Source organism: Primulina huaijiensis, chromosome 6 (genome assembly GCF_012295235.1).
Source record: "Primulina huaijiensis isolate GDHJ02 chromosome 6, ASM1229523v2, whole genome shotgun sequence".
In the NCBI taxonomy this organism is placed as follows: Eukaryota; Viridiplantae; Streptophyta; class Magnoliopsida; order Lamiales; family Gesneriaceae; genus Primulina; species Primulina huaijiensis.
In genome coordinates this window covers 247488-271847 of record NC_133311.1, presented here as the reverse complement: position 1 = coordinate 271847, position 24360 = coordinate 247488, and the positions used below count along the sequence as shown (strand labels likewise).

The 24360-nt window shown below is 36.5% G+C and overlaps 1 protein-coding gene and 1 long non-coding RNA gene across 5 annotated transcripts; one reads left to right on the top strand and one right to left on the bottom strand.

The window, feature by feature from the left end:
- Positions 1–3: 3 nt before the first annotated feature.
- LOC140978935 (DExH-box ATP-dependent RNA helicase DExH8) lies at positions 4–18634 on the bottom strand. Of its 4 annotated transcripts, XM_073444173.1 has the most exons (14): positions 18354–18634; positions 17760–17937; positions 16431–16604; positions 16164–16314; positions 14955–15269; positions 14647–14793; positions 14402–14582; positions 12643–12920; positions 12445–12564; positions 12102–12246; positions 11762–12030; positions 11440–11634; positions 1323–1850; positions 4–604 (listed from the first exon to the last, which is right to left on the bottom strand). In XM_073444173.1, the coding sequence occupies exons 1-14, from the start codon at positions 18496–18498 to the stop codon at positions 395–397; spliced, it is 3036 nt and encodes a 1011-aa protein (XP_073300274.1). In that variant the 5' UTR covers positions 18499–18634; the 3' UTR covers positions 4–394. The 4 variants fall into 4 exon arrangements, with proteins under 4 accessions (XP_073300274.1, XP_073300277.1, XP_073300275.1 ...); XM_073444176.1 differs by lacking the exon at positions 17760–17937 and having other exon boundaries at positions 18354–18467; XM_073444174.1 differs by lacking the exon at positions 18354–18634 and having other exon boundaries at positions 17618–17898.
- Positions 12927–13725, top strand: LOC140978937 (uncharacterized). Its single transcript, XR_012175664.1, has 2 exons — positions 12927–13409; positions 13482–13725. It is a non-coding gene; the product is annotated as an uncharacterized lncRNA (long non-coding RNA).
- Positions 18635–24360: the final 5726 nt, after the last annotated feature.

The following is a 24360-nucleotide window of genomic DNA, read 5'->3' as shown; positions in this document are numbered from 1 at the left end:
AGAGACACAAATCCTGAATCTTATTGGTGACAAAAAAATCAAATAAATATTTTGTTCATATGGTATAGGTAGAGATATAAAATAAAAACTGGGGAAAATATTAAGATGAAACGTACCCACTATTTGAATCTCTAGGTGTTTCAAGTCCTCAAATAAGATTATCACCTTTAATGGCCAACATTTTCAAGCAAACAATTTCACAAGGGTAGCAACAAATTCCCTTTTTAAATTGATAAATATTTAAGCTGAGCAGGTAATACTACCGGCAGGCCAAAATGCTTAAAAGATAAAACCCCTTTCATCTACCTATACCATACCAAGAAAACATTAGGACGCTTCGTTCTCCACACTCTGGTTCAGATCTCCAAACTAAAAGAGTAACTTCCAACTAATATTAAATATATAAATGCTGACGGAGTAGATTCCTGTAATTGCCATATTGAATGTCCGTGGGAGGATGTAGTTTGAAAACATAGGAGACCGGCTTTGAAACCAACAGCGGCCTTTTGACAGTCACCACATCAAACAACTCCCCAAAGCTTGATTCATCAAATGGAAATGAATCTTCAAGAAAGAAGAAACTATCCCTGGCTATTGGTTCCACCTGATATATAGAGAGCTTCAAGATATGAAAGTCCATTGCAAGCAAAAGTAAACCAAATATATATCAGCACTATTTTTGGCAAAAGAACATACAACTTGAATCCCTTTTGTAGCACAGTTCAGAAGTTCAAACCAAGTCGCTAACATAGAAAATTGCGCCTAAGGTCCTAAGTGCTCCATTCTGTCCAATTAGCTTAAATTTTGTCAGATCACTCATAGATATTAGAACTCACCTATCTTTCCCAAATATTACTAATGATCGTGTGGATAGTTTTGACTAAATTAATCCTTTTCGTTTTGATGTCACACATTGGCATGTGTTCGACATGATATTTTTATTCAGAGGAAAACTATAAGTTGAGAGGTGGTCCTTGCAAATCCGCATGGTAGGAAAAAAGAATAATAAAAAGTGGACTAATTGCTTTTCGCTTGTGTATTTAATTTAAACTGCCGCAAATAACAAAATCACATGTATAAGTTTTAGAGACGTTCCAATAACCTCCCACAATCCCATTTCATGATTCTCAAATGTTATCCGTGTAGATTCAACTTAGACAATAAGCATCAACAACAGACATTCAAACACCATTCTACATTGATACTGTCTTAGTTAAGAGAATGTACTCAACAGGAAAGAAAGGAAAGAAAAATAAAGTATTATAATTATTTGTTTATCAAAGGATAACTTCAAAATAGAATAGACAGACTTCTTCAAATACCTGTATTTGTGAGAATCGAATATTGTTCATAGTCAGGATTACTTGGACTTCATGTAGAGCATCTGCCAATAACCGGATTGCCATATAAATGAAGAAGTTTTGCATCAAATGTTTTTGTTCATCCCCATATTCACTATCAATTATAGGAAACCATAACACACATTTGACTTCATTCCAAGGGACTTCACTACTTCGCCCTGCTTTGAAAAGGATAGTCTCATATGGGTGGCTAAGTCCACACAAAATATTGGTCACCTTCAGAGATGGATGTAGAATGGAAGGATTTGTCTCAGATGTCGTGGAAATTATACGGGAAGCATCAATATACTGACAAATATAAGAAGAAAAATGAAGATCTATATCATCCAAAACTAGAAGGTATCCTTCTGAAGAGGAAGGAAAATATCGCATGAGAGATTCCACATCACTGCCTTCATCCTCTTGGCAGTAAGAACCTGATTCAGGATCTGATATGGCTAATGAATCTGAATCATGAGAAAAGTAACAAGAACCTCCATTGCGGCATCCCTGCAAACACATCATAATCAGTCAAATTTTACACCAGGGTGAAATAGAGAAGTAATCAAGAGTTGGATAGCAGTAATGATCATCTGGAGAAATATGGAAGGATTGGAAATGCAATTTATTTAATAAACCGAACTTCTGATTTCGAGCTTCTCAACAGGGGATCTGAAAATAGAAAGGAACTGTTGAATATCAGATAACTATTCTAATTATTAGTTGTGATAGGATCTTATCCGTATTTATCTCCTCTTTGAATTTAGATTAGACTACATTTGGGAGTTTGTTAGCATGGGAAACTCTACAAGTATGCTCTGTATCTCTTGGTTTTTTATTAGAATAAAGGATCAGATTTTCTTCTCAAAAACCCTTTATTTAGCTTAAATATTAGACTTTTTCATTTATCTTTAATTAATTGTTTTGACGGTGTTTTAATCCCGAAAAATCTCAAACTTTAATATAAAATTCCTAAATTCAAAATTTAGTCTTTTTATATTATTTTAGCTCTTATGAACCACGACTCGACCCCCGTGATCCGTTTTTCAATTTTTTATTAGTTAAGACCCTATTTCGACACCTAAACTTCGACCCCGAGCCAACTTTCGATTTTCACGAGTCACCCCCGAACCATGTTGATCCAAAACTTGACGAACATCCTAAAGTACCCTACTGGACCCTTAGACCACTAAGAACCCAACTCAAACATCAAAAACGAAAGCCCCTATTTCACCCCTATGCTGGCCGAGAGTTTCATGAAGCATGGACTCTAAGTTTTGGTGTCTAGGACTCTAGCCCATGACTTGGCCCTCTAACCAACCTCTCCAGCACTCGCCTAGGACCCTTAGGACGCACCCTGACCTAGCCCTTGAACCCCAGGCCGAGCCCCACGTCTCCTGTGCAAGCGCTGAAACCTGCGCACGACAGGAAGGCTCTCGGGTAGGAGTCTTGCTTGGCAAGGACTCCTCCCAGCCCACATGACTCGAATCCTAGCATGGCTAGGACTCCTCCCTGACCTCTCACAGACCCTGGCTAAGCCCTAACTCAAGCCAACCCCTCCCTCATGAAACCCGATCACCCTTAACCCCATGACAGCAACTTACGGTTTCAGCTTGTTTAGCTTCGACTTTGGTGAGTATGGTGAGTAAGTTAGGGCCTTAATTCATGTATAGACACTACTGGTTCCAACCTTTTTTTTTTTTTGATAGGAAACTAATGTTATTAATTATAAATTAAAAAGGATTGCATCAGTGGACTAGTAGTCCACACTAGTCCACTGTGATAATGTCGCACAACCAACTAAAAATAAATTAGCAATACACATATTCCCAGTGTCTCAACAAATCGAAAAAGGAGACATTCATGAAGTCTTTGTGATTTCCAACCCACATCGCCATGTTGATCTAGATTTTTTCCCAGCAAGTATCTGTATTTGCCTCCATGTCATCAAAGATTCTTCTGTTTCTCTCCAACCAAACCGTCCAACAAATGCACTGGACCACAACTTGCCAAAAAAATCTTCCTCTATTTCCAGTTGGCTGTCCCAAGTCCATATTGAATAGCTCTTTTGTTGACTTCGGTGTAACCCAAACCAATCGCATCTCTTGCAACGCTCTAGCCCACAGATTTATCGAAAATGGACAGTGGATGAGCAAATGATCTTGATTCTCTGATTCCTTTCTGCACAAGACACACCAGTTGGGACTCAAAGTAATACCAGGACATCTTTGTTGAATCATCTCCGAGGTCGGTAGCTTACCCAGAGTGGCTGTCCAAGAGAAAAGCTGGATTTTGTCTGGGACTGGAACTTTCCAAATAGCATGGAATAATTGGAATGGTGGAACAAGATCATCTGGGAAAAAAGACGCATAGAAAGAACTGACTGAAAAAACACCCGAAGAATCCCCGCTCCACTTAATAAAATCATCTACCCCTTCAACTAATCTAACCGACCCTAAGGCGACTAAAAGCTCTGACAACTGACCAAATTCGTGATCTCTTACCTCCCTTCTGAAATGAAAATCCCAGGAATGGTTGGACGTGACACTATCAATATGAACAAAATTTGATGTAGGCATATTGTGTAGTGAAGATAATCGAAACAAAGCTGGAAAACAATCTTTAAACGAAGATTCCCTCCACCATCTATCCTCCCAAAATCTAACCTTATTCCCTCCTCTCACAACAGTAGAAACTCTTAATTTAAAAGTCGGGTATATACGGGAAATATACTTCCAAGGGCATCTAAACGTTGTGTTCCTTGCCAACCCCGCATCCCACCCATTTTCTTGAAACCCATACTTACTAACAATTATCTTCTTCCATAATGTCCCCTCTTCGTGAAAAAATCTCCACCACCACTTTCCAAGCAATGCCTTATTTCTGAAAATGATTTTCCCAACTCCCAAAGCCCTTTTGTCCTTCGGTTTGCATACATTATCCCATGAGATCAAATGAAAGTGTCCATCTCCATCCGTTCCATCCCATAAGAAATTCCTTGAAATCTTATCCATTGAATCCGCAATATTTTTGGGGACCTTGAATAAAGACATATAATAAATCGGGATTGAATTCAAAACCGATAATATCAATGTTAATCTTCTCCCTCTAGACAAGAATGATTTTTTCCATGTAGCCAATTTTTTCGACATTTTATCCACCACGGGCTGCCAAAACGATGCTTTTAACGGATTGCCTCCCAACGGTACTCCCAAGTATGTAATAGGCCAATTCTCCTTACCACATCCCAACTGTAGTGCTAACCTTTCAACATCTCCTATTTCACGGTTAATTCCCAACAAGGCACTCTTTTCCCAATTTATTTTTAATCTGGACATATCACAAAAAGAATCCACCACTTGAACCATGAATCTTATGTGAGCATCGGTCTGCCCGAAAAAGAGCGTGTCATCCGCAAATTGAATTTGAGATATCTCGATCTTGTCTCTACCGACCTCTAACCCCCTTATTTGATTCATTTCCTTAGCTTTGTCAATCAATCTTGCCAACACATCCACCACCAAGTTGAATAGAAAAGGAGATAATGGATCTCCTTGTCGGAGACCTTTGAAAGCCCTAATTTTTCCTCTCGGCCTCCCATTAATCAAAACATAAAATGATACATTCGATACGCAACCTTTGATACATGATCTCCATCTACTTCCAAACCCCTTTTTCATTAAAATATAGTCCAAGAATTCCCACCTCACATTATCGTATGCCTTTTCGAAATCAACCTTCACTACCCATCCTTTTTTTTTTCTTTCTCCTCCCCTCCTCAAGCAATTCGTTCGCTATAAGTCCACAATCAAGAATCTGTCTCCCCTCAACAAATGCATTTTGAGAATTTGAGATAGTATCCGCTATCAGTTTTCATCTGCTCTGTTAAGACCTTTGCTATTATCTTGTACAAACTTGTGCTTAGGCTTATCGGTCTGAAATCCTTCACTTTGCACGAGTCAATTTTCTTTTTAATCAAGCATATATAAGTCTCATTAGTTGCTCCATTTATGATGCCGGTGTGAAAGAACTCATCAAATACCATCATAAGATCTTTTTTGACTATATCCCAACACTTTTGGAAAAAAGCCAATGTAAACCCATCGGCCCCGGGACTTTTGTCCCATCACAAGTAAAAACAGCTGATTTGATCTCATCTTCAGTAAAAAAATTTTCCAGCTGTCGACTCATCTCCTCTTCGATGGGACTCCATTCCACTCCTTCAATACCCCAACATCTTGCCGCCGGTTTACTGTACAATCCCTTGAAGAACTCTAAGATTATTGAGACAATTTCATCCCCACATGTTGTAATTGAACCATCATTTCTTTCCAATCTGTCAATGGTAGCTTTGCTTTTGCGATGGTTTAGGAGCGAACGAAAAAATTTTGTGTTTTGATCCCCTTCTTTAATCCATTTGACCTTGCTTTTTTGGTATTGAATTTGGTTCTTCCGCCTTATCAACTCCTCTAGCATCAATTTTGCTTCTTTTCTCTCGTTCAAAACTTCCTCCGAACCCCTCCCCGCACCCTCCAATCTGTCAAGTCTGCTGATTTTATTTGATAAATCTGCTGTTTTCATTTCCAATCTGCCATACACATCTTCATTCCATTTTTTCATATCCCCTTTAATTGTCTTGAGTTTTTGCATGAATTTATATCCTGCCCATCCTTGTGAGTTCGAATTATTCCACCACATTTGTGTTAAATTTTTAAAACTTCTATCCCTTAGCCACACATTCTCAAATCTGAAAGGTGTTGGTCCCCACTTATTTTTTGTCAAATCAAGCACCAACGGGAAATGATCCGAAGTGATTCTTGGTAAGATTGACTGTCTGTAATATGGGTATAGTTCGGTCCATCCCACCGTGAACATGAATCTGTCCAGTCTACAACAAATGGGTGAACTTCTAAGATTTGACCACGTGAATTTTCCATTCAATAAAGGTGGATCGCATAACTCCAGTTCTTGTATCAAACTATCAAAGCAGGCCATACTCGATGTCTGTGAGCTACTGTTAATTTTCTCGCTTAATGACCTTACTACATTGAAATCTCCCCCCAAGCACCATCTATCTCCACAAATAACCCTCAACCCTGCTAACTCATCCCAGAAATTAGTTCTTATTCTTGGTTGACACGGCCCATATACCGCTGTAAACCACCAATCTTGTTGTGTATCCTTTTGAATATGAACTGAAACCGAGAAGTCTCCAATCAAGTTATCCTTTACAGAAATGACCCTTGGATTCCACATAATCAAAATTCCCCCTGACCTACCCACTGCAGGCAAGGTAACCCACTCTACAAATCTCGGCTTCCAAAGACTTGCAATAAACCTCCTGTCCACCACTACTGTTTTGATTTCCTGTAATATTATTAATTCCGGTTTTTCTTTGGCTATCACGGCACGTATCAATCCCCTACGAGTGGTTGAACCACTCTCCCTAATATTCCAAGAAAGCACTTTCATCGATACACTTCATCTTCCCCTGTATTCTGTCTACATCTGTCTTCTTGACTCTCCAACCTCCTACCAATCTCATGTGCATCGTTAAGTTCCACTCTCTCTACACCCATCAATTTTAAACACTCAACGTGAACTGTCTTATTAAGTTCCTGATTCCCCGTACCCACATCATTCTCTTCTTCCATGAACCCCTCAAGAGGCCCTATGTAGTTAATTCCCGATATACCCAACTTTTGACCCGAAGACTTAATTCCCCGCCCGCCCTTAATCTTTACCCCTCCCCCCGCCCCACCCATCAAGATAGATTTAGAATGGAGAGAAGAATGGTGAAAAAAAGAATTAATGGGTAAATTGCAAACCTTACTCGGAGATTCTTCAAAAAATTCGCCCAGATCATCGAACTCCATTGAATTCCTTGTCAAATTATCCGAATAATCAGAGATATGACTTCCCGCGTCATTGAATTCGCCTCCTTCATCTAAAGTATCGTCCATCACTCCATTTTCTAATTGTTCCTGCCATATTCCATCCTCCCCCTGAATTGTATCTTTGTCGACCTTGATGATTGATATCTTTGAAGCTTCTTTCTTTCGCAATGTTTTTGAATCTTGATGTGACTTTGCTTGTTTTCTGCAATATACATGGTCAAACTTCCTTTCATTGGGCCAATACTCCTTCTCTAAAGTTAGATGTTCTTTCTTTTGTGTTTCAAGAATGTTTATAGATTCAATCTGCCCCATCTCTTCTTTGGGCTTTAACTTTTTGAGGATCTTGATATGCTTTCCTCGGTACCATGGTTCCGATACACAACTTCGTCCACCAGAATTATCAACCCTGTCCGTGTTCTTTTTTCCTTCGATATCTGTAGTTTTGCACAACTTAGCTGAATCACCTTTCTGAACATGATTGACAGATGCTTCTTGGTTTGCTGCTGGACGAGCTGTGATGTCTTCTGGCTGTCTTCTTTGAAAGTCGTTAATGGTTTCTGTCTTTGAATAATTTCTTTGTATACCTTTCCCTCTACCCCATCCTGCCATAACTCTAGTTCCATCAACCACCACTTGTGCATAAGATCTTTTCTCATACTCATCATACGCTGATATTTTGACCGAGTCTACAATAATGCGAATGATCATAGGTCCTCTTATAGTTTGGATCTGAAGATTTCTGTTGATGAACCCTCCTTCAATTCCCACTACTTTTATTTTTGCTGCCGACAAGTCTTTAAGTAGGATAGTATCTTGACTGATACACAACAAACCTCCGCATTGATCGCCAATATTTTTGAAGAGCTCTTTGGACCATAAATCCCAAGGTATCCCCAGTAAACGGATCCAACTGTTGCAACATTCAAAAACCTCATCTTCGCTATTGCTTTGCTGACTCCATTTTTCAAAAGTCAAGGTAACTTTATTTTCCAGAAAGCACTTCTTCAATCTCAAGTAGAAGGATGCGTCATCTTCGTTATGTGGCCACCAAACTGCTTTGTTGGCTTGAAATGGAAATACTTCAATCTTACTTTGAACTGCCTTCCCAAGTGTATAACTCACCAACTCCCACGATATGTTGACACAATCCCTTGTGATGATAATAGCTTTACTCCATTCCTTAGACCTGCACTCTGGTAATTGTTCCACATCTTCAACTACTGAAATTCCCGATTCTATATCCTTCGATCTAAAATTCCCACGCTGCTGTGATTGTTCCATAGGCTTCCTATTATCCCTGAAACTCGAGACGTTATCCCTTCGGTTTATCTTGAGTTTGGACAAATTGTTTACCATCCATTTCCAACCCCAATTTAGTCTTCCACTAGGTATGATGATGCGCTGTGTCTTACCCCTCCAAACTAACTTAGATAATTCTAAATAGCTTCCTCTACCATTCACGATTTTCTGCATGGTAATCACTGCTTCTCTACCTCTGAATCTATTGAACATAGGACATGAATGTGGTTTGTAAATGTAGTCCCCCAGTTTTGACATAATCCAGAAAAAACTTTCGACATCCAGTTCCAAAATGTAGCTCGCATTCCTGGTCCTTTCAGTCACCAGAACCGTATTGCCCCTCCTTCCCCAGCTAATTAGGAATAATTTTTGTTCAATTTTGATCTCACAGCTCGAGTTGAAATGTTTCCTGCCCATTCCTCGATACATCTCGGAAGTCTCGGAAATGTTAATCTTACGACTTAAAATTTTTTCCGGTCTACGGGATACTAAAAGCAAAGAAAATGATTGAAAGCGGTATTTTAAGATCTGAGAAATGATGTTCGGACGACAAGGTCGGAGGTCATTGATTATCGATTTGAATAAGTGATGAAAACGAAGGGGTTGTCGGCTGAGGATTAAACGGGAATATAAAATCGAAATGAACTCATCACTGGAAAACGAAATACGAGATGTTTTTTTTTTTTTCTTAATAAAGAAACTGAGAGGACGACGCCGCCGGCCATGACGATCGATGAAACTCAGTGATTGAAGGAGTAGATTGGAAACTTGAAAGACCCGATAACTCTAGATCTGGAATAGGGCAGGAGCATTTTTTAAAAAATTCTCTCACTAATGTTGGATGACTTTGACGATCACTACTGGTTCCAACCTAAGTTCATGGCAGCCCCCTTTTTCATAAAAACTTTAAGAATTTGCATCAAATATCATTTTTCATCAAGTGTGCATGCAATAATCCGAAAATTTCTGAAAAAATAAATCATGTTCTTCATGCATACAATAATTAAAACAATAATATGATATGATGGATGAGAAAAAGAGATGTATGGCGTGCCTTTGCGTTATATACGCACGAAAAACCGTTAACGACGAAGAACGGAGAGGACCCCTTTGGCTAGTTTTTCCTAGACCCCTTCAAGAAACCCTTCAAAGGGTCGTGTGTGTTGTGTGTCTTTGGGGAGAGTTTTCTGAATTGAAAAGTGGGAGGCCGTGAGTTATATGGTTGTGTGGTGTAGGGTTTTGGTGTTTTAATAGTTTTAAATAGCTAATTAGTTTGCTAACTAGGCTTAGGCCTATCAAGCCATTAAAATAAGCCCATTAGTCTTAATTAAGATTTAATAAAATATTAACAAAGTGTTTTGTTAAAATAAATTTGTGAATTTATTAGCCGGGTTGCCAAAAAGCTCGCATTTTTGTTGAAAAACCAACACCGATAAAATTTACGTCCCGGCGTATAAAATCACTTCAAAAACCCTTATTTTCAAAAATGTGAAAAACCATCAACCATATTTTAAATAATTAAAATAATTAATTAATAAAAACATTTTACGTTTTCAGCCTTCGGTCTCCGTTCCTCGACCGCCACTTGAATATTCCTTTTAAAAATAAAATTTTATGCATGATGATAATAAAATCATATTTTACATATAAACATGTATGTCACATAATCAATTAGCAATTAAAATCAGTTAATTAGCTATCTGAAACCACTATGTACGGTCAATTTTTTAAATTCAAATATTAACTTCAGAATATAGGTAGCATTGGTAGAACGAACAGAAATAAACAGCATCCAGGGAAGAAGATAAACAATCATTTAAAAAACTCAGTATCAAGCTTCCTGCATTTATGTTGCATGGATACGGGTACGAGTATCGTATCGAATACGATACGGATACGGCGACACGTCAAATTTTGAAAATATAAGACACGATACGGCTAGGATACGACAATCATTAAAATATATATATAAATATTATATATATTTATATAAATTTAGTATTGAAAAGTAAAAATTATAGAGATAGATGTAATATTTCATTAATCATAATATCTTAAGTACAAAATATTATTTAGGGATAGATATAATATTTTGAGCATAAATAGAATGAAAGAGACGGACAAATGTATAGAGATATATGTAAAAATTATAGAAATAGATGTAATATTTTGAGCATAAATAGTATGAAAGAGACGGACAAATGTATAGAGATAGATGTAAAAATTATAGAGATAGATGTAATATTTTGAGCAGAAATGGAATGAAAGAAACAGATAAATGTATAGAGATAGATGTAAAAATTATAGAGATAGATACAATATTTTGAGCAGAAATAGAATGAAAGAGACTGACAAATGTATTTAGAGATTTAAAAGCCCAACCTAATTTATTTTAAATTATTTTTCTTTTAGACCTTAGAAATTTTAATTTTTTTAATTAACCCATAAAACTTTTAAATATTTGCAATTTTGCCCAAACGTATCCGAAAAACGTATCCACACCGTATCCATGGCGTGTCCTCGCCGTGTCCAAAACGTATCCGACTGGTCAACCCTAAACAAAGTCAACGATACGGATTTTGAAGTATCCGACGACACGCGTATCCGCGTGTCGTATCCGTATCCGTATCGTATCCGTATCCAATACTTAAAAAAAATTCTTTTTAAGGTATCCGTGCTATATACCTGCAGATAACCCACATACCGAATTTTGACCACATTGTTCTCATATGATGCACCGATGAATGACAGAAAAAAAATCAAATCAAATCATAAGCACATCTCAGTAAATTTTCAGGCTGCTGGTTGCAGTCAAAATAGTCTTGCAAAATTTCACCAAACTGTAACATAAAACAAATAATAATGTTTCATCAAGGGTAAATTTAAGAGAAAAAAACATATACCTTCAAAGAGAAAAAGAATTTGCAAACAGGTTTCTTTGCTTGGAGTGAATGAGAAAACAAACAATGGCTACCCCTGTTGCACAAACCACTGGCGAAAAATCTACACAACGATACACCCCTATCAACATAACGTTCATTCCCATAAGATGATATTTTCTGTTCGCTTGATGGATCCTGGGTAAGCTGGATTCTCATCTATTTCACATGACAATAAGAGGTTGAGTAAGGACAAACATCCAGTGGTAAGCAGATTCTATCTGTTCACATGAAAAAAGATAAGTTCAACAAAAACCTTGAAAACCAAATTTGTGATACCTCTTACCTCTTTGACAATAGATGCAAATATTCTCGCCACAATATCTGTTTGAAAGTCCTTGGAACCAACAAAGGGTACAGCAGTACACATCCGCGATTCACCATCAAGATCAACGTGTTCATCATCAAAATCTAAAGCATCGATATCGTCACTTTGCTCGCACTTAAGATGACAAGTATGCCGAAATTCATGTGGCTCGTAATAAGGGGGTAGATTGTTTGATATAACCAACACCATCGGCCGAAACCGATGCAAAGAATTAAGGATCTCTTCATCTGCAAATTATGATGTTCAAGATGAAGTAAACAAAAACAACTATAAATAAAAAGATCAAATGAGCTTATACATGTTTCTGTAACTTGTTGAAGCGCAGGTTTGACAAGATTGTGAAATGAGCACCATTCTTCCTCCATCTTTGATATCGAAATTGTTTTATCCTCAACCTCATCAATCTTCCAGATATTTTTTACCCGATCAAGCCGGCATTTGTCCTAGAGAAAAGAACAACATGCAGGTTACATCATTGTGATTTGTGAATGAAAACATCATATGCTCGACATTAAAGATTTCCATGCCTCTATTTTTTGAGAGAGAGAGAGAGAGAGAGAGATTAAAGATTTCCATGCCTCTATTTTTGAGAGAGAGAGAGAGAGAGAGAGAGACTATTCTATGAATCAGGTATAATGTACCTTGAAGACACGTTGCCAAAACTCGTAAGCACATAAGTTTCCCATGCACAGCGCCTCTTTTTTACCTAGCCCGATATTCTTATTGTCCCCATTATAATAATTACAAGTGTACTCCAGGAACTGACAAAAGTGTGGTCTTATTAAATCTGGAATTTTTTAATAAATAAGGGGCAAGAAAAAACTGCTACAAGATAATACCCGATGTTCCCGACCGAAAGGACGAAGAATTGGTAAAGGTTGTAGGTCCATCAATATACCCAATAGAATGCCTTCCCGTAGCATTCCTTTGGACCCAAACTTGAGAATGAGGACAGAAGCATCAAACGATAAAGAGAAACTGGCAAGCAATCTTCCATAAAATGTAGGCTCATGACGGCCCCTAGAAGCCTTTTCCAAAGCATGCATGTGAACGAGTAAATCCAGGGCATCGTCAATAACATCGCGGTCCGGAGGATCCATAGCCTTCTGCAACAGTGCTATAGTAAAGAAATAAAAGTCAAGATTCCCCACTCATCAAGTTCCTGAAGGAGATTGTCAGGAACTTAAGTGTATTGTACCTAGACATCTAGTCAGTCAAGATGATGGTTTTGCCATGGGCCTAAATAAATTGGATCGAGATCATAATGTAACTATGAAGAGAATTCTAGAGGGAATGCCTTGGGAAGAGAGAAAAGGATATATCATAGGTGGAAATTGGTTAGAATTAAGCCTTCACTTATTTTTCATTGTTGAGAATTTTACTAGCCAAGGTTAGGGAAGAATGAGGCTGCTAGTTAAGGGCACGAACATAAATAGAGTAAAGGCCTTTCAAATAATCGAAGAAAAATTTGTGATGTCTGATGTATTATGTCATTTGTTGGGGAATTTAGGCTGGGTTGAAATAAAATGGGCCAAGGTCATAATGTTACTATGAAGAGAATTCTAGCGGGAATGCCTTGGGCAAGAGGGAAAGGGAAATATAATAGGTGAGAGTTGGCTAGAGTTGAGCACTTTGTTATTTTTCATTGTTGAGAGTTTACTAGCTAAGGCTAGGGGAGAGTGAGAGCTCTTGTGCAGAGATTAATTCTAGTTTAACATACCATTCCCATATATGAAATTATATATTACAGCATCAGTTATTATATTTCATCTTGATTGTTTTTCTTTTTTGGTTAAGAATTTGAGAGTTAAATTGTGGTTGTCGTACAGGCAAGAAACAAGCATGTTCCCAGACAGCCAAATGGCTGCTATGGACGATATGATTGAGCACAACATTCAACAAAATAAACAAGGTGCATTGTTGTTAAAATAAGGGGAATGGTGTTAATGAAAACCTTGATAACAAAATGGACTGGAGTCACCAAATAGTTTAAGATAAAATAAAACTAGAATAACTTTTGCTGTTGATGAACACTTGATAACAGAATGGACTTGAGTCATGAAATAGTTTAAGATAAAATAAAACTAGAATAACTTTTGCTGCTATATTAGGTAGGTGATCTTTGATATGATGTAATTGTAAAGAGGATTGCGAAACCCGACCCAAATGTCAGCAAAGATTGAAGCATGAAGTAGGACTTCAATGGAATAAGTACTAGTTCAGTTGACAAGTAGCACTTTGCACAAACTGGTAACTAATGACAGGCTGAGAAAAGCAACACCGCAAAATCTCAAGATTCTTATTTTCATGCAAAAAAATAACTTTTCTCAGAGATGTGCATTAACACGTAGCATTCATTTTCAGCAGACGGATCAAATCACTTTCAAATGAATAAAAAAGAGTCTCCCAAATGAAAATTACTTGTATTACCATCTAGCAGGGCGTGTATAAAACAGATATTAAGGTTCCAGATGAGTAATGTTTTAAGTTAGTCAACCAATTTAAGTCAACACATTCATTTTAAGCAATCTCATCTACGACTCCGGTCGAAGAAATGGCAATAAAAGCTCAAGTTATATAGAGAGTTCAATGTAGAACCTTTAGGATCACTAATGAATTTTGATTCAGCGCAGCATATGAGAAGCACTTGTTGTCGTAGTGATAACTTCAGTATCGCAGGGCACTCAAAATCATCCAATTGACCATAGAATGACCCTGTCACCAAGCGGTACACATGACCATCACAAGTCCGACCAGTTCTTCCCTTACGCTGATCAGCCTGTAACATTTAATTAACAATCTCATGTACTGTGATTAAAAACCAACCACAATTCATGTAATACCTGTGATTTAGAAACCCAGATAAGCTCTGCTGAGTCTGTCTTCCGATTATTATCCCAGAAAACTTGCAGGGAACGGCAGGAATCTATGACATATCCGACTTTCGGTATTGTAACGGAAGATTCTGCCATATTTGTTGCCAGTATTATCTGCATTGATCATGATGGTTTAGCTCAATGACATAAAATCCATTGCATATAAATTTAAAAAAGTCTGCTGGATATATCAAGTGGCCTATCTATTTAACATCATCCACCATCATATTCATATGATCCAGGACGAAAATAAAGGGTCGAAAAGATCATGTTACCTTGCGATGTGACTTCCAGATTCTCATTGCTTTGAGAGCTTGTTCCGTGTCGACACTACGATGCAAAATGTGGACCTTGAAAAGGTCACTGAAGGGCTTTAAGATGAACCACTGTTGTTCTAGTGCATAGTACGTTGGAAGAAAGACCAAAATACTCTTTTCTATATCTGCCTCATTATTGTGAATTTGCAATACCAAGTTGTGTATTAGCTTGTGCACTTCAGGCTTGAAATCAGCCATGGCCATCATTGGACTTGATCCAGAGCAGTATTCCAACGAAAGATTCTCAGATTTCATTCCAAGAAGTTCCATAATCTGTTAGACGGACAGTTTATATCGCTGGAATCATACAGATAACAAGAACTAGATAGAAATTCAAAAGACTGAAGTCTGAGGTATTCACTCTTCTTACATTCAGAACCAACTTGATTTTTGCAAAAGAAAACTCAATTACAATAACATAGTTGAATGACTTAAAAGATATTCAAAACTGTTATTTATAGGGTTGTCCAGCGCAAGTATGCTACAACATTGGAAATTTGGTTCATTGTTAAGTTTGGAAATGATATGGAAGGACGCCATTTAGATTAAAAAGAAAGAGTTGCTTATCACTGAGTTATAAGAGGGCGGGATGGAACCATCAACCAATTATGTGGACTGTGGACACATCACGCATGGAATTCAATTTGAGCTGAAGTGCATAACATCCAATTCATTATAGAAAAAAGATTCTGGGTTGTTTAAAGCAACTGATCATCTATAAATGTGCGAATATAGAAATGGAACTCCACAGCTTCAAGAATAAAATGAGATACTACAGCACAAGTTATCTATTTTCAAGTTACTGCGTATAAACATACATGAATGTTTCTCCACCAACAATGTTATACTTATCCTACAAAAAAATGAGTTGTTGAACAAATAAAAAAAAAAGAATTATTGAACCTAACTGCGCCTTGGTGCAATGGCAAAATATAACTCCAATCTTCTGAGTTTTTTCATTTCAAATTTTTGAACCTTGTAAATATCAGCAAGTTGACCGTCAAAAAAAAATCAGTGAGTTATTTTGTGGTTTTAAGGCATGTGAGACAATTTTAAAAGAGAAGAGAGAAGTGTTTTTAACATGTTACTCATAAGCCTATGCTTCAAGAGACAACACCACACTGAGTCACTGACAGGTAATCTAATGAGTACTTCAAAACGCAATACCTGCTCAAGGTAGGACACTTTGTGCTGAAACATGGTGACCTTCCCAGATCCTGGAGGAATTGCCAACACTTCTATTCTTTCACCCCTACCAAGATCCCTGAAGTATTCTCGATATCGTGAAATATCAGCGGTAGCAGACATCAAAACCAACCTAGAACATCATGAATCTGCTCAGACTCTCAAGCTAGAGTCAGTTAAATAATGATATGTTCATGTGCCACGCGATAGTCTTACAGGAATTGCATGAAGTCAGTCTAAAATATTAACCTTAAGTCACTGTTTTTAAGCAAAAACTGTTTAACACAAACAAGAACGAGATCCGACTCCACTGATCTTTCATGGACTTCATCAAGAATTATGACTTTATACTTGAGGGCTTTCAGTCCCTTCTCCAGCATTTCATCCAGCAAAACCCCAGCAGTTTTGAAGATTATCTTAGACCTGACAATCACACGAGGCAGTGAAATTATAATCACAGCCATTATAATAGATGGCCACAAAAATTACTTTAAAAAAACATAACAATATTAAATTAGAATTCAAAATGAAGTCAAAATTATTGAGCCAGAGGCTGGAGCTACATAACAGGAATCCAAGGATGACAAATGATTCGTATTGAATTGATGTTCGAATTGTAGCTATGTGCACCAAATCATATTAAAAAGAAAAAAACTATATATCAATATATTCTTCTCCTTAAAAACCACAGAGATTCATGTTATCGGTAATGTAAATTACTTATTCATCTGAAAACCTTCTAATTGATGAGTTTCTAGTTCACCTACAGATCAGCAACCTGCACGCTGAGCAGGAAAAAAGTCATCGAAGGGTATTTTCAATACATCCATAAGGATAAAAATTGTGGGATAAATGATGAGACATGTACCAAGATCATACCGATTATCTTGGACATTCAGTGTCAGATTATTCTGGGAGCAGTTTCTTGAAAACTAGCTTCAGAGATGCTCAATACCAGTCATATCCATACAGGAATAAGCAGGGTATGAACAATGTTGACAATACAGTCAGATTCTTTCAGGTCTTCTCGCAACAATTAGGAAAAGACTATAGCAAATTCAACATCAATATTGATCATTCTGACAAGTTGTGTTGCAAACACACATGACATATAATGTTATGGGGTTCTGGGTCTAACAAGAATATGACTTGTAAATACATATCTAGACAAGTGACATCATGAGTATATCAACTTGCAAATTGTTCGGGTCAACGAAATTTTAAGCTCTTAGTTTAAAGCCATATGTTATTGTTTAAATTATACATTAATGTGCATGACCAACCACGGATTTTATTGTGAACACAATCAAAAGATTTTTCATGCTTGAAAACATGAATCTCTTGGTGGAAAAAAGCTCGAAACTTGGCATCAAAATATCATTATTGAGACATTTCTTGATGGGCGTTTCTCGACAGAAAGTAGGAGAGCAGCTCACTTGACAAGTGACATATGCACCACCTTTCTCGCAAATTTATGTGCTAGCCACAGTTTTTCCCCCTTGTTTGGGGTGTGGGGAGTAGGGGATGAGGGTGGAGATGTGTGGATTGAAATTAGTTAGGCTGACACGTTCCACCAACCTAGCTGAGAAGACCCTGGAGTGACCAATGTGGAACCCTATTTCCCCACCTACTTCACAATTACGAGCCCTTGCCACCATTCTAGCAACAGCTACAACAGCAAATCTCCTTGGTTGAGTACAAAGTATGGGCTCCATATTTGCTTCCAGCAAGAACTGCGGGACTTGTGAACTCTTACCTTAAATTGTAACAATGATTTGGGCAATAAAACATGAGATTCCCTTAACGACAAATCATAACAAATTTTCCATAAAGATGGCAGCCAAGGGAATCAATTTATCAACAAGCATACAATACAATTCATGGGATTGGGAACAGCGTCAAGTAAATTTTGAAATTAAAAATATATCGAACGTCTGGTTAAAATTTTATTCACGAGGAAGGCATGCAGAGTTTTGGTCTATCCTTTGACAATTCAAACAATCATATAATTGTAGTAAGTAGGCGTACACTAACACGCTAGTCAAAGTGCTGAAACATAATCGGCTCGAAAAAGAAACCAAAAACGAGAATCAGTCAAGTATTCCTCTGAATTTTCAGGTGCAATAATGCTCACAAAATACGGATGAAATAAAAGATGGATGAAACAATTACCGCAACCGGTTTCACCAACTATGAGAGTGACACGATTCTCCATAATCTTGTCGATGATTTTGCTTCTCATAGCCATGATCGGAAGACCAGAAAAATTATCTTCCGTAGAAGAACATGCAGACGAGAACGTTGGAGTTGACGTCATTACGCCGTTCCTAAAGTCACAATGGAAGTAGGGCGGAGCCGTTCGGTCTACCGTCGTTTTTTGCTTTACTGCACAGCGGAAGGAAGGAACCCCAGTCTTTTTTGTACGGAAGATGACGAGCGTCAGCGTCAACTCAACCTTTCACCCATATATTTTTATGAAATAAAGGATATTTTACTAAATTTATTTAAAAACAATTTATAAATTTTTAGTTCTTATCAATTATTTTATACATGTCAATAATATATATATTTTTATATAAATTATTTTATAAATTTTATGATTTTATTAGTTATTAAAAACAATTTTATAAATTATCTTATTTTAAAAATATATTATTAAAATATTAAATATAATAATAATGATGATGATGATGTAATAACCTCGGATTAGATGGTATCATTGGCACATGATAGTTTATGTTATGATCTAATACAACAATATTATATAATGAATGATCTCAGTAGAAACAGTACTATTCAAAGGTAAAAATTTGTGTGAGACGGTCTCACGGGTCGTATTTTGTGAGACGGATATCTTATTTGGGTCATACATGAAAAAATATTACTTTTTATGCTAAGAGTATTACTTTTTATTGTGAATATCGGTATGGTTGACACGTCTCACAGATAAAGATTCGTGAGACAGTCTCACAAGAGACCTACTCGTATTCAAAATAGTATGATTGAATAATATAAAGACAAGAAAATTTAGATTTGCTAAAGAAATGGATTATTCCTAAAATATAACCTAAAATGGTTTATAAAATAGGAACATTCGAAAGAATTGTTCTATAACAAATTGTAAAAACTACAATATCATCAATATCTAATACAAAGTAAATGTCTTATACGGCCCTCGCAGTAGCTCTTGCTCCATTGGTCATCCTCAAGAAGGTCTCGCTATCATTTAATCTTCTTGTCATCACCTGTAAATCATTGTCTAGATGAGATCCACATCCAGTATCTAATACTCAAGAAGTTGAACTATAACGCCCAGATTCGACGAATGTCCTCACTGTATCAAGACGAGTTTTTCCAGCGTGCTTATGTCCTCACTCACAAGTACCTTAGAAAATTTTCTAGGGGGTCACCCATCTCATAATTGTCCCAAGTCAAGCACGCTTAACTATGGAGTTTTTATGTGATGAGCTACCGAAAAGACGATGCACCTTCTTGATATGAGTAGTACATATCAAATCTTTTTTAAGTTCTCATCAACTGCACAGTTCCATACCTGAAAAGTTTCAGAATCCCTCTCATTCCGGTGTAACATCGGTTCATTCATGTTTCATCTGCCTAGAAGCTTGCCAGGAGCCGCTCATTGTTCGTACAACCTCATGGCACCGACGATCACCCTCGCCCTCTTCGACCCCGGGCCTCACATGAACTAATTGAGACATTTACTTCAATATAAAACATACACTTGCCAAAACTCTTCTGCATTAGATATTCATTCCAATTGAGCTTCCAATATCCAGGCTTCTTGAACTGGAAGAAAACATATTCTAATTTATCGGGCTTTGTGGATCCTTTAATAGTGTTTGGAGCTTGCTTCTCGCTTGGTTTGTTTTTTTTTTCTTTTTTTTGAGGAGCAGAATATTTTTTTCCCTATCCATTTTGGGCCTCTTTTCTTCCAAGATGAAGAGCCTGTTAGAAAAACATGTTTTTCTTTTTTGATGGTGGCTTTATAGCTAGTAAGCATGTTGACTATGCTTAACACATTCAAGTCCATTCAATTGGATTCCGACGATTCGTACATTGAGCTAGTGGCCGGCTTACCACCCATTTATTCTCTTCATTTGTTGATCCTTTTTGCAGCAAACTCTTCAAGGCTGGCCTCCATATTGTTCATAATGAAGTTCACCACAAACTCATCAAATGACGGCAGTAAAGACAGCCGTAGAATGTCTTTGGATAATTCATTTGGAATAACAAAGTCCAAGCCCACTATTTTCTCGATGATCCCACCATACTTATGGATTGAGTTCTCTTCTCGTAGGCGTGACGTCATGAGCTCTTTGAAAGTAGCATGCCTTAGAGGACGTGTTTGTTCACCTTACAACTCTTGCAGGTAACCGTAAATGTCAACAGCATTTGCAGCTTCCTCAAACCGCCTTTGTAACTCGTTTGACATGAAAGCCAACATATAGCTCTTAGCTCGCAAATCATGGTCCCACAATTTCTCAAGCTTAGCTAATTTTTCAGCAGGGACATTGACAGCAGCCGTTTTTGGAGGCGCTTTTGTGAGAAAATATGCAATTTTCTCATAATTAAAACAATTTTTAGATTCATCAGCTAGTATAGGTAATTTGGTTCGATTATCTTGTTTTTATCGAGTATAACAGATAGATGATTTCGCGATGAAATCGTAAATACACAGAAATGGAAACATAATAAATGTTACTAACTATTTTAAAATATTTTGTAAGACATAAAATATGGACTTTTGTTTTTATGAATTTCCTCCTATTATTTAGACATTTTCACCATCCTCTGATTAAAATGAGAAATCTAATTCTATTAGTGAGTACACAAGACCCAATTTCTAAATTATTATCTCGAATAATATCAGGCAATCACAATTTTCAAAAATTAGAGCTCAATTACAACCCCTTGCAACCCTCACGTATTTTTGTCTCATGTATGATTAGTGCCCAATAATATGATCTCATTTCTCTTCACGTGTCAAACTCGACCCATCAATGTTGAACTTTAGTGAACGGTCGTCATGAGATCTCCAATAATATGAGTTGAATTCGTGGGAGTTTCACATAGCTCACATCAAATATGTCAAGCAGCACTTGTTGCTGCCCAGAACTACAGGGCGAGGGCAGACACAATATAAATTTTTTTTTGTTTTCGAAAAACGATTTTTCAGGGGCTTCATATTTCTATAATTTCAAACGCGTTAATAAGTTATTCAACACAATTTAAACAATAAAAATCATATGATTGAGGAAAAAATTGGTTAGGATACCACTGATGGAGTACTGTTTTCACGCACACAGACACACGGAAGTTCAAAATTTTTGTTTAGATGTTCAAAATATTCATTGAAATCGTATGAAATAAAAACATTCATAAAGCATTTAGAATATAAACTATGTGTTCAAAACACTGGACGTCAAACTATTACAGATTTTAAGCGGAGATAGTCATATTTGTAATTCATTACGAACATATCTTCTTCCTTCTTCGATCATCAAATTAAGTCAACGATCAAAAACTTTGTTCCTCGCATAGATCACACTAGAGATCTAAACAAAGTATGCATCGAGATTAGATCGCTGGAATTTTACAAGTTTGGCGGGATTGTGGCGGTGTCGGGGAGGTGCACGGTGGAAGGGGTGGTGGCCGAAATCTCCTTGTGAAGTAAAGAAGGGTAGGGCGAAATTCAGCTTGAAGGAGGAGAGGAATTTTTATGCATTGTTATCTCACTTATTATCAACATTTGATAACATATTAATAAAAATACATTAATTCAATTCTACAAGGACTCATAATCTTAATCTCAAATATATCTATGTGTGTGTGTATATATATTATTTCATGAGATCCATATACATATATAGTAGTCACAACTACTAACATTATTATTTAATTAGTAGATTCTAAATTAGCTAAATAAATAATTGTGAACTCATTATAATGTTTCGAGGGTACAAATTTGTTCATGTAATGAAAATTGAAAATTTCGAACGACAAATTTTCCACTGATCTATTTTTTGCAGTTGTCATTTTGTGAACTCCTTTACTAAAAAGGAGAATTTCCACTCTCCTCACTTAATTTACAATTAAGTTAACTTCCGCAACTTCCATTAGATGAAATCCAATTATAAACCCATTTATATGCAATCTGTTTGATCTTCATCAAACTACAGTCGTCAAATTCAACTCCTTGAATTTAATTATCTCAATGGAAACACATAATAAAATACTTGTGTGATTCTCAATGGTTCAGAGGTACATCTAGCTATGGGTTTACATCTTCATGTGATTTAGAATGTCAGAACTCAATTTTGATTGCACTCATCGGATTATGGGAGCTTTTAGTAGCATCGCCTCATGATCCACTAGGTATCACTTATAGTGTCTACAAGAACCTTAAGTTATGGTTAGCATACAGTATGGTCCATTCAACTCATATATCACGATCGAATCTGCAGTCATTGGTATATCTAGAGGTGCAAATTAATTCGACAACGATGTGATATATCTTTGAGTTATAATTGTGATATCGGATGTGCAACTAGATAACCACATTCCCTAAAGCACATATCTTACTCTGGCCAGAGATTCTTTGCACTAACAACTCATCAGATCACATAGGATATCTTCACCCGTAGGCAAACGATGATCCCAGACTACAATACATTGGCTCCTGCGTATTTTGTAACTACACCCAACCTCGCCACCTGATGACCCTCAATGGATTCGGTAAACGATTCAAAGTGTAGTGCTAGTACGCAGAGCCTCCATGTTTTCCCGAGTCAAAAGACTAATGGTGTACAATCATAACCACATATTTTTCCACTCGATAAGTGATAGCTACTTGGAAAGTCCGAGAGAAGGCTGTTCAGTGCATCATCAAATTATCATTCATTTATATGAACGTGCATCTTCATGCACTTACAAATAAAACATGACATTCATATCAAAGATGTTAATCTCAAGTTCAAGCGACATTTATCCTTATTTTAAGTTATTGATTCAACTAAAAATCTGTTTAGAATATACAGTACACTTCATAATGAATTTCATGATTTTATGTTGCAATGCAGATCTCATGGTACCTATTGTATGTTTAAGAATTTTATCTATGCAGCTTGCACAAGTATACATATAAAGTAATGTTTATAATTAGATAGAATCATAAAATATTATTAAAATAAAATTATTTTTACATAAGGATACATACTCTAACGCAATCATATGCCTTTCTTTTGATTCATATGAGAATGACATAGATTGTTTTTGTGATACTGTTCTGTTTTAATTTGTTTCATATGAATTTTGACCATAAACATTGATCCTCTTACTCTTCCATGATTAGATAACACACTATTTGAGACATGTTCCATATCGTGTTTTTTTTTATGGAATTGACACGATAATATCATAAGACTTCCCACTTATTATCTAATAGTTATCAATTAGAACTTGAATTATGAGTGCTCATTTTAGTCAATAGATACCCAATTATAGAGGTGGTATATCGTACCGTATCATACAGAAAATCATATATCGTATATCGTACCAAAAATTACGGTATAAGAAAATTCATACCGATACGGTATACCGAAATTTTCTGTACATATAATTAGCATACCGATTATACCAAAATTGTACGGTATACCGAGATTTCGGTACGGTATCGGTATATACCGTTTTATATCGAGAAAAACCTTACATTTTAAAATTTTTATAAATTTATTGTTTTAAAATATTATATATTTTAAATTTTTATATATTTTTTCGGTATTTCGGTATATACCGAAATTTTCAAATTGCATACTGTTACCGTACCGAAAAATTCGGTATTGTTACCGTACCGTACCGAAACATTCGGTAAATTCGGTATTTTTTTGGTACGGTAATCTCGTTATACCAAAAATTCGATATTTTTTCCCACCCCTACCCAATTATAGTTGGAATTATTATTATTATTGACCAATTATTGTATCATATTTACCCGCTATTACCCACAATGAATAGCAAAGAAACTAAATTTTAATAATTGACTTGATAAGAGTATGACATTTTATCATCAACAATAACTCTGTTTGTCATCAATTATTAGATCCAACGCTAGATATTATATATATAGTGTGTGTGTGTGGTTTTTTTTTTTTTTTTTTTT